The sequence below is a fragment of the Macrosteles quadrilineatus genome, unplaced genomic scaffold (genome assembly GCF_028750875.1).
Source record: "Macrosteles quadrilineatus isolate MER2022 unplaced genomic scaffold, UCM_ALF_1.0 Scaffold_2__2_contigs__length_208266976, whole genome shotgun sequence".
NCBI classification, from domain to species: domain Eukaryota; kingdom Metazoa; phylum Arthropoda; class Insecta; order Hemiptera; family Cicadellidae; genus Macrosteles; species Macrosteles quadrilineatus.
This window is the reverse complement of record NW_026542595.1, coordinates 198,477,967-198,491,928: the sequence shown is the minus strand read 5'-3', so window position 1 is coordinate 198,491,928 and position 13,962 is coordinate 198,477,967. Positions and strand designations below refer to the sequence as shown.

The 13,962-nt window shown below is 35.6% G+C and overlaps 1 protein-coding gene across 1 annotated transcript; it reads right to left on the bottom strand.

Annotated features, from left to right (window-relative positions):
* Positions 1–1,232: 1,232 nt before the first annotated feature.
* LOC128987403 (protein cornichon homolog 4) lies at positions 1,233–13,948 on the bottom strand. Its single transcript, XM_054408233.1, has 5 exons — positions 13,721–13,948; positions 11,927–11,995; positions 10,583–10,695; positions 9,344–9,484; positions 1,233–6,250 (listed from the first exon to the last, which is right to left on the bottom strand). The coding sequence occupies exons 1-5, from the start codon at positions 13,790–13,792 to the stop codon at positions 6,163–6,165; spliced, it is 483 nt and encodes a 160-aa protein (XP_054264208.1). The 5' UTR covers positions 13,793–13,948; the 3' UTR covers positions 1,233–6,162.
* Between the last annotated feature and the right edge of the window lie 14 nt (positions 13,949–13,962).

The window sequence follows — 13,962 nt, the reverse complement described above, 5'->3', positions numbered from 1 at the left end:
GTAAATACACAAATACCATTAGCTGCTTCCAAACAAAACAGCTGTTACAACCCTACTTGCGACGTTTCCACTTCGAAGTCCGCGACCTGGAGAAAGGCGGCCGGGTGGAACTGTTTAACATATAATCTATGTATTTCATAGGCCAACATAAATTTTGTGATAGTTGTTTTGAAGCTGTAAGTTACACTATTTGCTGTAATTTTTAAGAGCTTTGTTTTTTTAACTAAATAACATGATATTATTTAATAAGTGGAGAGTATCAATATCGAAGGAACGAGAATTCTTGATCAAATTTCATTCATTTTTTGTAAGGGATGGCACCTGCATTCTTCTTTTGATTATTTATGATAAGTGCTCAAGAATAATGATCAGAAGTTATTGATATTAGTTGTAAAAGTTTTTTTCATGTACGAAAAGAATATTTGTGTACTCAAATTGTGTATTTTGAAAGAAATCAGTTATCACATTCTGGTGGTGGCTCATATCACCTCGACCATTTTGATTAATTAACTGGTGACAATTTTAACATGGAGATAGAATATCTAGATGTATTTAAATAGTCAAAGTTAATAGAGAAGAAGGTGGAGGATATGGATTTTTGTTTTTAATTTAGTTAAATATGGACACTTTAATTGAAATACATATTCCATAACAGATATAAAATTAAATTACAAATATATTGGCAAAGAAATCATTGGAAAATTCCCACATCAGAGGGTTATGCACTTATATACCCAACAGAAAAAGAGGTATATTGACTATATCGTTGTAAAAGAGACTTAGGTCACTTACTACAACAACACTTTACAAGAAGTTGGTACAGTGTTTGTTTTAAGCCCACGTATACAACAGAGATAGCATAAAATGTTTAAAATCGCACACTAGTTGTCAGCATGAGAAAACATTTTGTTGCAAACTATGGTGCAGAAGCGGCTAAACCCTTTATATCTGATGGTTGCTGTTTACATTTTCAATGTCAAGCAAATAGAAAGCAAATGTGTGAGCAATTTCATAAGAAAGCCAAACAATTCAGTCTATTTAATTCACGATAAGCATTATATACAGGAAAATAGGTAATAATTTGATAATACATACCAAAGACTTTTGTTTATTATAAAATCTAAACTATACTATACAATTCAATTTGTCTATACATTCTAAGGTAAAATACACACAATTAAAAGCTATTTAGGAGTCTTATCTTATTTAGAAAAAAATTATTTATTTTCCAATTAATAATGGGTCAAAACTATTCTATAAAAAAAATAAGTTAGTAGGCTAGGTTATAGCAAATACATAGTATGGATGTAAAAATAATTCATGTATGTTTTAGTTTTATTTCCAAATATTTTCTAAAAATATACAGACTTTTCCCAAACAAATCCAAATAATTTAAGTCACTTAATCAAGAAATGAAAAAGAAAAGGGGTATTCAACTGCCTGGGTAGCCGAGTGGTTACGAGTGCTGAGTGCTGTTTACCTAAACACTTTGACAAGGGTCAATTTACAGCCTGAGGCCTTGCCGAGCGAGTGCCGGCCAGGTATCAGTGACCGGTACCACAATGCCACAGGTATGGGGGTGGAAAGATCGAGCGGGGGGTTAGCAAAATTTGTTTAAGGGATAAGATGAAACTGTTATAACCTAACCAAACTTGCTTATTATGAAAAAAATTCAATGAAGGTTTAGTAAGCAGATTGATATTAATTTTCAATCGAAATTAGGGTAGCCCAGTTAAGAAACTGTACCCGGTCTCCGTTACAACCTGCCCACTACACCCCCTTCTACTAGTACCCCTCCCCTGAATCACTCTTATGCTCTGGGGAGTCAAATGGCACTCAGGCCTGTCTGAAGGGGTTTAACAGTTTATAACCCCCATGACAAAGAATAGAACGACACTCGCTCGGTTTCCTGGTGGTTACAGTGCTTGCCTTCAAATCTAAGAGTGACTGGTTCGATCCCAGTAAAGATCTTTGATTCTGGATTCAGATACCATTTGTGATGGGATGGGGCAAAACTGTAAATTAATTAATCATACCAATCAAGAGGTAAGTTAGTTAGATTTAGGGTTTACTTATCAAGACTAAGGTTTGGACCATTTTCTTACAAAAATGTAAAAAAGTGCTAAATATGTGTTGAAAACTACACAAACAAAGACAAATCCACCATATAAACGGTAGATTCATGTATATAGAATAGCAAACAGAATTTTATGTAACCAAAACTGACCCAATGTGATTAATTATTGGGGGGTTTGACAAAAGCAACAGGAAGTTGATTCAATTTGTGGATTCTTTGATAAGAGTCAACCAATACAAATAAGTTTTAGTTTGACCAAACCCAACAATGTAAAGAAATTCAAAGTAAAGATAATTTATTTGATTATAAACCAGCAATCACTAAAGAAACATTCTTTGAGTAAAACATTTTAATATTTGTTAAATTAATAACTCTATTAGCAAAAAGCAAAAACAATATTTGATTATAGATCAACTATTAATAGCAATGATTATTCCAGTAGACTTGGATTAATTACGATACTCTTGCAAGTGAGGCTGTACTATATATAAGTTAACTGTGTAATACAATTATTGTAGGCCTACAACTTTTTTTCATACATTTAGTATAGTAAAATATATATTAACTATTAAGGTATTATTTACTGGTACAGTCAGTCTAAAGTCAGTCAGGTTATCATGATATAAGTACAACTTCTAAAGAGAGACATCTAAAAAAGAGTCTTACATTGCGTTTACGTTTCCTACCAATATCCTAAAGATGTAAATATTTTGAAAAAAGTAAGCTCTTTTGGACAATAAAAAATACATACAAGGAACAAATAAGTTACTTAAAGATGACTAGAGAAGTGTACAATTAAACTACCTAGAAAAATAGATTCAGTACCGTTACTTTAAGATCTGTAACCAATAACCATAGTCGGCTAAAGGAGGAATCTTTTGCCTCGAGCACACTCGCATTACCTTGTAAGATACCCACAGAATTGAGCGAAGCATTACAATGCATGGAGCAGGCCACTTTAGAGAAAAAAACAACCATGCCTTCGTTTAAATGACAAGTAAGTTTTCCTACCAGGTAAGGTTAGCGGAATTGCACATGAATTCTCCACGACATTCCATTGACAACACCCGTGAAACTGGTGGCCGGCCATTGAGGTTTTTGGAACTGAACACACGTGCCTCTCGATGTAAGATTTTTATACGGATGTTTTAATGGGTTTATTGATGTGAAGTCTTTAGTTAATATTGTTGTTTTAAAGTGTTAAATGAACATGTAATAGTTTAATGAACGTGATATTATTTGATTAGAAAATATTACCAGATTACAAATTTATGTTTTACTCGTTTATCTCAGTAAAAACTGTGATCATGGCAAAATCCGAAAACTCTCGCAGACGATTTTTAATCTCCTCCCTTGGTCACGGAAACATTATCATCGTTTTCTGTGATCGCGGACAAATCGTGAATATCTCCTGCGTTCAGATAGACATGATCATCTACTCCCGCGGTCATTGAAACTCGTCGTCGTTTTCTGTGATTGTGGCAACATCTTGTTCGAAATCCACAATCATAAAGATATTATCGTCACGGAAACAATTGCGGCTAAATCATGTATATCTTCTTCGGTCTTGAAGACATCATCTTCGTCTCCCGCGGTCACGGAAACAACGTAATCTTTTTTTGGGATTTTGGCAAGTTCATGAATGTATTCAAGTGTATGAATGTATGTCTTGAAGACGTCTTCATCGTCTCCTGCAGTCACAGAATTGACATAACTTTTTTTGCGATTGTGTTGAGCGGTGACAATTGAACTTCAGCGCCCCCTAGACCTTGGCAACCCTCCCGCACCCCAGAGGTTGCGCGGGTGTTTTTTACGCCACTGGGACGAGGAAGTGCGGAACATCGACCCAGGCGATTTTCATAGCCAGTGAGCAAGCACCTCTTTACCTCATAAACTGGCCCAAAATACTGATCTCACAAGGTGAGTGTGGCATGGTCAAATCGTTCAATGGGTATTGCTCGTGAAAAACCTAAAATTTGGTTTTCATACCTTTAAAGGTGACAAATTACAAGTGTATTCTGTCCTTAGAGAACTTAGCTCCCCCACTTTTAAGACTGTTATTATAATAGTAAATTACTATCATTGCATTAATGATTCTTTACAAAAATAATAAGAATGGAGTTAAATAACTTTCAAACAATACTTAAGACTTTCAGTAAAAACCACAGTAATGGTATGGACAGAGATACTTAAAATATGGATATTTAAGCTCTGATGGCCCTCAAATAAAAATGTGGTTAGACTCATATATGTCTGTACAACGTTTTCTGAATAAATAGTTGATTATAATATTAAGTTTAGTCACTAAACATACCAGAAACTAAATACATCTTTTTAATGGAATTTTAACAAACAACCCTGACTAAGAAAGAGCTAGTCCTTGACAGGAAAATGTATAAGTATAAATACTACAACAGTCAAAAAGGTCCCGTAATGGATTTCTAGACATTTAGCACGATCGCCAGCGGCTCCTGGGGAGGGCATATCGTAGTGGGGGTATAGCTGACAAGCCTTAGTGCAGCATTGGTAAGTGCCTTTCGTGTACCTGCAAGTCTACTTTGTCGGTTACTGTCGGTCGTGTACCACAAGCTGAGTGAGTGGCACAAAATTGGTAGAGGGTCGTAGAGATAACACCACGTTTCGTCACCAGTCACAATTTAATTTGAAAAATTTGGATCTGCATCGTCCATATCAACGAATTTACCTGCCATCAACATTCGACGTTCTTTGTGCATTTTTGAACCATTCACGCTCAAATTAGATGCATATTCAAATGATCATGAAGGATGGTGTGAACATTTTCATGAGATAAATGTACCTAAAATGCAATTCCATAGATTTTTCATTTCCTATTTTCACACATAACTTTTCGTACTTGCTCAATGTTTTATGTCATTGACTGCTGTTGAAAGACGTCCAGTACGAGGGTCATTATCAATGTGTTTACGGCCTTGACGAAAGCGTCTGTGCCACTCATAAACATGTCTTTTCTTCATTGCTTCTTCTCCATAAGCTTGAATTAACAACTTAAGAGTCTCACTAGATGTTTTTTTTAGTAAAACACAGAACGCAAGCTGTTCAAATGACATTTTTAATGCAGGTACACGACCGAAAGTAAGCGACAATGTAGACTTGCAGGTACACAAAAGGTGCTCACCAATCCTGCACTATGACTCGTCAGCTATACCCCCACTAGGATATGCCCTCCCCAGGTACTAACTACTGCAAGGCGAATTTGCCGCTGGCGATCGCGCTAAATTAGTACAGAAATCCATTCCGGGAACTTTTTGACTGTTATATGTAAATCTCATTAAAATTAAATTATTTTAAATGTGTAACATCACATTTAATTAGCCTACTATCAATATTTCATATTTGTAAAATAAACATTAGGCTGCATCTTACATTTTGATATAAATTTTGACTGCAAGTAGGTTTTTAACTTCCCTGAGGGACTTACGTCCAGAGAGTTCAGTTTATTAAACTAACTTATTACAAAAACCTAGCACATATGCTAAAATAATAGCCTGGGACTTGCATTTAATGTAAAAAACCCTTTAAAAGTAAATGTAAGAGATGCGGTACAGTAAAGCCCTGCAAACTCAACACCAGTGTTTTTTTTTTTGCAACAGTAATAGTTGAACTGCTAGCTAGCGAGTACCATATATTAAATTTTGAGAGAAAGTAGCCAAAATAATATATTTTCTTTGACAATTCACAATGCATTTCAATGTTAAGGTGTACATGGTGTATCTGTATATGAAAAATTAAGTTAAAACGCACTTGATTATATAGGTATATATTTCAATTTTTTCCCCTTTTTCCCCAATAACTTGGGCATTTCTCAAAATCAGCAGTTCTCCAATTAATGTTGCACTGAGTTTGTGGAACTGTACATTAATATCTAACAATATTTATCCACTGTTTTTTTTATGTTGTGAAGATGAATTTATAAATTGTTGAAAGACGTACTTCATTTTGCAAGGATAAAATATCACCAAGTTCAATCTAAAGTTAAATAACAACCCGAGGGAGTATAGAATTGAGTGACTAGACATGGAAGAATACCCAAGACGAGGTGGAGCTCAAAACTCACTGTCGGCGATTTGATTCTCGCTGAAGTGAGACATGTCTTTTTCCAAAGGATTGTCTTTGAGCAAGGCGATGATCAAACTGCAACAAGAAGTGAAATGATATCAGAGGAAGAATTTTGATAATAGGGATCATAGGGGGGAGATAATAGGGAAGAATTTTGAAAGGGTTTTAGTAAGATGGAAAAGGAACTAGAAGGAAGTAATGAATCTGAGAAACCATACATAGATTGGGATGGGTAAAAAACGGTAACCAAATCGCCGGCCTTTAGAAAATCATGATGAGTGAGGTGGTCATTATAGCCTTAGACACAAAAGTTCTAAAAGAAAAAATTGCGTCCTATTCACTACTTCTGTAAACTTCAGTTTACAGTAATACAGTTTTACAGTTTACAGTAATACAGTCGTTGACAAGTAAAACTAAAGAAAAACTTCCGTTTGGAAAAGTAGCAAAGTGATAGTTTAAGAATTCTAGAAGGATATACAGTAGCTAATTTGTTTGTTTGCTATTTTCAACATAATCACCATTTAAATTAAGGCATTTATCATACACGATACAAGCTTTTCAATGCCCTCTAGAGTTCAGCATCAGTGTCAAAGCATGCGTAGCGAGCCACGTTTTTATCGCTGGGAACAAATTGGTAGTTGTTCTGCACCAAATCTGGGCTGTACAGCAGATGGTTGGAAACTTCCCATACAAAAGCTCTTGGGTACGATTGACCGTGTGCGGTCTTTCTACCCTGGCTAGAGTGGAGGAACACACTGATGCCTAATAAAACCACCAAGATGGCGGTCCTAGCCCCACCCACTGCTGTGCCTGGACAAAACGTCTGTCACTTTTTGGATAGCCCTCGCATGAAAGGGTAGGTTTCAAGATAATAAAATATACATACCTGTAAAGAATCACTTAATGAATTGAAAAAATAGAACCTTGTACCACATGAATGTGAATTTTATGACCATCATTTTCATAACAAACCCTACAAAAACAAACAGTTATAAATTGTTTAAAATACTGTAGTGCAGTCAAGAGATCCTTTTTTCTTTAATAGGCGACGGCCAGTTTCTAAACTATAGGTTCATTTCAAAGCTGAATACCTTAACAGGTCAAACAAGCTAAATAATAATCCTCTTCATACCGGGGTCTGTGAAGACTTAAAACCATGAACAAACACAACAACTCACAATCTCAGGGAACAAGATATTAAAATTTATATTACTTTTAGGGTTTGAAACCAGTTGTCGCCTAACAGTTAACTTAACAGGGTGGCTAGTGAGATCACATTGAAAAATTCCCTGACAATTCCATGATTTTTTTAAACTTTCCCTGATCGACAAATTCAAAATTACAATTTTAATACTACCTAACTAATTCTTCAAAAGGACTAATCTTTATCTGAAGAATATCTTATGTTTGTTTACATGAAAACATGCATAAAATCTATAGATACAGGCTAGCTTATTTTCAAACTTTGCAAATTTGAAATTACCTTAATAAAATTAAACTGAGTTAAGATGATACGCAGTTATAATAAAATTTAATTTGTACAAAAACACAAAATTTATTTGTAGAGACATATTTCTTAGTTTTCACCCACACGGCACACATACTCTCGACCTTTCCTAACAATTATTAAAATTATGTTAAACATTTTACAATTTTCCCTGACTTATGACAAAATTCCCTGACTTTTCCATTACTTTTCCAGATATTTAATATTCCCTGACATTTCCAGGTTTTCCAGGTCACTAGCCACCCTGCTTAAGATAACATGCCTAATAGGAACAATAACCAAGCACTACAGACATTTTAAACCTTTTATAGTCTGTATCAAACATGATCCAGAGGGTAAGAATGCACAAAAATGAAAACTATATCATTCCCTAACAAGCAAGACTGCAATCAAGCAAGCCACAAACAACAGCGAGAGAGAGAAATAAAGTTTCTGAGAGAAACTCACTTCATGATCTCACATTGCTGTGCGTCAATATTGTGGATAGTGGGCGACCGTGAGCGTACGGGTCGTCCTCCTCCTCTACATACCTGTGGTCGCCAGAGAGTAAGGCGTTTAGGAAACTGTGCAAAAACAGCCAAGTGAGAGGAGGACTTTCAAGTTTGTTAACTGAGCTTTTATTCACTTAAAGGAACTGGTTAAGTTAACTGGTTCACTTGTAAAACTTGGTTAAGATTTACTGTTTGGTGAAGGTCTTATGCATGACATCTATGGAGTTGACAATGATGCCTCTTGTACATTTTAAACGTTTTTATGACAAACAAATTTGATTTTATTTGAATTTATTTGTAACTAGTATTTGTGTTTGAACATGATTGTTGTTGATTGTTGTAATTAATGATGGTTGACAATATGCAAATGAATACGTGACGGTTTACTGTGTTGACGAAACTGCTGCTTAAGTAATAACAAAATGTTAGATATCTGTTAAATATTCATCAACTATTAGTTTGTATTTTTAAAAACGGAGTGAACATGTTCTTATGTAAGGATCATCTGTGGCTGTAGATGTGAATCGGAGTTGACAGAGTTGAGGTGAAGATAGACTAGTTGTACCTTGTAGTCTCATGACCATGGTGTCACAATCCATCATCCTACTGACTGAGCTTATACTCTGGCTTGGTATTAAACATTTTGGAATTTGTTCTGTCCGTAACGTAGTTTTATATTCACATAACTTACTGGCTGTTCCAAATATAAGGAAGAGAAGGAAAAATAAGAGACCAATCAAGGCAATGCTCACAAATGTTTGAGGGGATATCCAAATAGTTTCCCCAATGTCTGTCAAGTGGGCAAAGCTAATGTTGTACATGCTTCCGCTGGTCTACAAAGCAAAAATTATTGCCAGTTCAGTGCCACCTGCGTCAACAACCTGACTCGTTCTTTTTATGTTTGTTCTGATACTGTTTGTTTCCGTCCTATAGTCAAAATTGATGTCCTATCTCTGAAAAACCTGGAAGCTAAATACAGATTGCTTGTTGTATACATAGATTAAATTTAATATTCACAGACGTGTACGATTGACTTGATTCTTTCTCTCTTGTAGCTCTATTCTTTTCCAGCACGTAAGTATCTTCTTCCGAACAGACTACCCACCTATGATTATGGCACAACTGATACGATTCTGGCATAACACCATTAACCAGTTTCGATCTACTTACCAATAGAGATATATGAAGAATGTGACAAGATACCAGCCAAGGGATATCATACAGTCTCTCATGTGCCGTTTTAGCTGCCCTCGGTTGTGGATCTCCGTTGGGTCGTAAACACCTGTATTGCCTGACGGAACAGTTATGAACCTGCAAAACCAAACTACTTTTAGAGAACATAGTGTCTCCGTGATAGTATGAAAAGTCACTCAGCTAGTTTAACCGGCTGGATACTTGGATTAGATTTTAAATTTTAACTAATGCTTTTAACTACTGGCTTGCCTATGTCAAATCTGTAACAGTCATTGCTTTCATGCAATTAAATTTTTATGGCTGAGCCTTATCTCGTTTAGACTAAAATGTTAACCATGCAGATGATATTGCTCTAGTGTTGAAAAACAAATTTTGACAGAATCTACAGTGACACAAAACCTCGTAGTGCTGAAGATTTTGAGAAATGGAAGGTAAAATATAATTCAAGGAAGACAGAAGTGGCAAACTTTCACCTAGACTATACAATTAGCAACTATAAATCAAATTTAAATTTCATAATTTGAGATTCTTCAGATTGAATCACAATTATCAGTTATCAAACACTGAAATGGGGATGCCAGTCTAGGTGTGTATTTTAACCCAAATATGAGATCCATATTCTACATATGGCAGTCTTGTCATGCATGGTCTTCTTTACAGCTAAATATTATGCTCCTCGCCAAACAGCCACAAACAACAAATACATCACACAACCGTCAGGCATCTGAAAAACACCAAAATAGTTGTGGGAAGAAATCTGAAATTGACTGACGTACACCGGCAGAGTGACTGAAAGACCTGAGCCAGGTGAGTGCATATAGTATAGCTCAAAAGAATATCCAATAAAGAATAAATTTATTGACTGTGTCGTGACTGATGTGACTGGACTGTGATGTGTCGGAACTGTGTGTGAATAAACCTTAACAGGGAGTTGAGAACAATAACTGGTGCCCTAAATCCTATTCCTCTCTTTTGACTTTCAGAAGTATGAATGAAAGCCTCTAGATATGAATGTGTGCAGATGTCTGTCTCCACAGTAGTGTTGCATGGTAAGGATTTCTAACCAGGTAGGCTTACATTAAAAGCACTCTAAACACACTTCTCAAGAAATGTTCACCAGTACTACATTACATTAGCCTATTTGAACATTTTGAATATCCAAGTCAAAAACTATAAATCTAGGTAAGTACAGGTTACTTTACACCAAAGACTCACTCATACAACATCCAGACGACCATTGGCAGATTGGTGAGGGCCAGAATCCACCATCCGTAGAGAAGAAACAATAGAACAACTACTGCATGAGCTACTAACTTGGGAATAACCCACTGTAAACAATAATCATTTGTCACAATTTGTTATCTTAAATTTTTTATAATCAGGTTTTACTTTGAACTAAATTTTGGCATTTTTCAAAAGGTAAAAAGTTCATAGAACTTAAAATTACTGGGAGTTTTGCAAGGCGTCCTAACGTAATGAAGTCCAAAATATAATTTTTGAGCTGTCTTACGACCTCCAAAATAAACTATTCCACTAGAGCGCTTACACACTGTGAATTTACTTTTTTACTGACTGTAGTGCACACTAAACCTGACCTAACACCGTATGCAAGCTATGGACGTCGTGCAACTGGCGGCTTTGTAGGTAGTGAAAACTGCAACTTTTTTTAAGAGTGTCAAGTGTGCACTGTTTCGACGACCAATCTCATGACGTCCACAGTTTGTAGAAAGACATTTCAAAGAAAGGTATTAAAAAGTATTAAGTATTATGTTTATTGCAGTTACTGTATTTTTGATCATGATGAGATTCAGAGTATTGCAACAGTCAAACGTTAAAGGAATTATAATTTGGACAATGTGACACTGACTTACCTATATCATTGGACGTTGTTCAATGCATCCAAATTCCTAGACAAATAGGCCTACGTTTTTACACTATTAAAAAAATCTACACTAACACAGCTGATTCAAAGCTCAACACAATGCCCATATCAAGGCCACACTAAAAAAACAGGCCGTAATGCTCGCCAAGCATGACGTCACGATAGAAGACGGCTATGACGTATAAGTACTTATTTATTTATTTTCCAATGAAAGATTAAAACAAGCAGCTGATCACAAACGGCAAAATTACGTCATTGCCGTCTTCTATCGTGACGTCATGCTGGACGAGCATTACGGCCTGTTTTTTTAGTGTGGCCTTGCCCATATGAAGGGATTGATTGACAAAGTCTCATGAAAAATATGTGTAGGCTAATATATTTTGGGGCTCAAGGGACTTGCCTTTTTTTAATACAAGGCGAAGGCAATGCCAGAGTCCTGACCTGCAGAGACAGCTGATGCAGTAATTTATATGGAGGGTTTGCGCAATTTTTCTACGTTTGTTAATTGCTATGGCAAGAGGCTAGCAAACGCAGCTTTGCCGCATTATTGGGCGCAGCCTTAGCTATAAGAGGAGGTTATGGCTAATATTAACATAAAACTATAATACTTTATTAAAAGCATTAGGGCTAGTTCCAAAACTCAGGCCACACACTTGATAAAAAACATGACGACTCACCACATTAAGTTTGGAGCAACACTGTTGAGCATTCAGATAGTCACATTCTAAATCGGACAAAGTTATTACCTGAAGTCTGTTAAGGAAAAATTTAATGGAGAATCATCCATCTACACACAATTCTACAATCAGTAGCCTTTAACCATTCACATTTTATTCTTAAGGAGGAGAAAACAGGGATTTTGACACAGCTAATTTGAGAGAACGGCTGGGCGTAGAAACTCGGTAGGGGTGTCTAAAGAAAGGCCTTGGTCTGTAGATGAGCAATCAAAAGATAATCATGGTAAATTGCCATGGGGCTCTGCAGCAGAAGCCTTAAAAGTCCCCTCTCCAGATTTGTTTAGGCCTACATTATGACCATGGATAATTGTACACTACTTTTTAATGAAACAGCTGATAAGATTTTATAAGAATTAACTGAATCTGTCAAAATAAAATAATATTTTCATATTTGTAAACATAATTTGTTTAAGACAATAATTATGATATTTTTTACTGTGTATTAAGTTGTTGTGTAGTTATACAGTTTTTATTAAATGTATGTTACTCCTTTATGACTTAATTCTCTATCTAGACCAATGCCTCAAACCCCAAGTACGTTGAAACGTAAGAAAAGCCATACTGAAAAACGAGAGTGATGCAGTAATCACTTAACAAAGAGTTTAACAAGGCTTGATTATGAATCCTCCCAACGAGAAAGACAAGTAAATTTAATGTAATTATGAACTTAGGCTAATCATGCAATTTTGACAAACTTTTGGACTCTCCAGCTAAATTAGGCACTATTTTCCTATGTCACTATTGGGGCAAACACCGTTTTGACCCCAAAATTCGTTTTAAGGTTGACAAACACGTTAACGGGATGACCAAAAATGCTTTTATTTTGCGAACATTTCAGTAGGTTATGTGAATATTTTAACCTAGACATAAGTGTTAGATAAACTGCTAATAAAAGCTAAACAAATGGAACTCAACTTAACCTGAAATATCCTAACATTACCAAACTTATATTACATTGGCATATTCCTTTGATGTCTTAAAAACCATGTAAATGGTGTCGATCTTTTGAAAATTTGCAACTGCATTAAAAGTCCTTTGATAGTTGGTTGGATTAGGTAAAACCAATCTCCAAAATCTAAACTAACTTCAAAACCCTTAATACAGACCAAATTCGCACATAGATCAATCTATTTTACTCACATGCCTAAATATAACAAACAAAAACAGGAATTTCAGGATAAAAACCGTATTTCCCCCAAAAGTGCCTAGAATCGCCTAGGCCTAATTCAGCTAAAGAATGCAGAATGTGGAAAACATCACTTGAGCAGCTTGAGTTTATAAATACCAAATTTAATTTATAGCCAATCAAAGAAACTCAGAACATCCAGCTCTTCAACCGTTTACCTCAAGGCAGCCAACTGAGATGGACATGCACTTGGATTTGGATAGTGACATTCCGGTTATTGCTCTTGAGCCAACAGATTCCCACGGCTAAGTAGAAGTTGATTATGTTCCAATCGTGAATTAATAACCCTATACCTCAAACTCCGAGTAGCCTACCTACGTTGAAACTTCACAACAAAAACCTTACTGAAAAATGAGAGCAATCCAGTAGGCCTAACTTAAGTAAAATTATTATATCTTAGGCCTACTTTATTGTTTTTTAGGCCTATCTCCTGAATCCAAATAGGTCTAAGCCTATATGTAAAACGCAAAGCAGAAAGACAAGTGGATGAAAATCATACTCGTCAAAAATTAAAAACTAACCTAACTAACTTATGTTTAAAAGGATACAAAGTAGACCAAAAGGAATAAAACTGCGCCAGTGTCAACTAAAGTGAATGCAAACACCAGAGGCTCGCTCATTGTTGCTTAGTACACGATGTTAGCCTATAACGGTAAAAACTCACAAATAAATTGCTGTCAATAATGATGTATATATTACTCTTTAATTTGAATTTCAGGACTTCAAGTTAGAAACATTCCTTGAATAGACTTATTAAAAAAGCTAGGCCTGGCCTACCACAGCCGACAGC

What these genes read in the sequence shown, in the direction of transcription:
- LOC128987403 (XM_054408233.1), bottom strand. Translation starts at nt 13,792, where the DNA reads ATGAGCGAGCCTCTGGTGTTTGCATTCACTTTAGTTGACACTGGCGCA. An exon ending in TATTCCTTTTGGTCTACTTT is followed by an intron (nt 11,996 to 13,720) that starts GTATCCTTTTAA and finishes AACAGACTTCAG; the next exon opens with GTAATAACTTTGTCCGATTT. An exon ending in GTCGTCTGGATGTTGTATGA is followed by an intron (nt 9,485 to 10,582) that starts GTGAGTCTTTGG and finishes TTGGTTTTGCAG; the next exon opens with GTTCATAACTGTTCCGTCAG.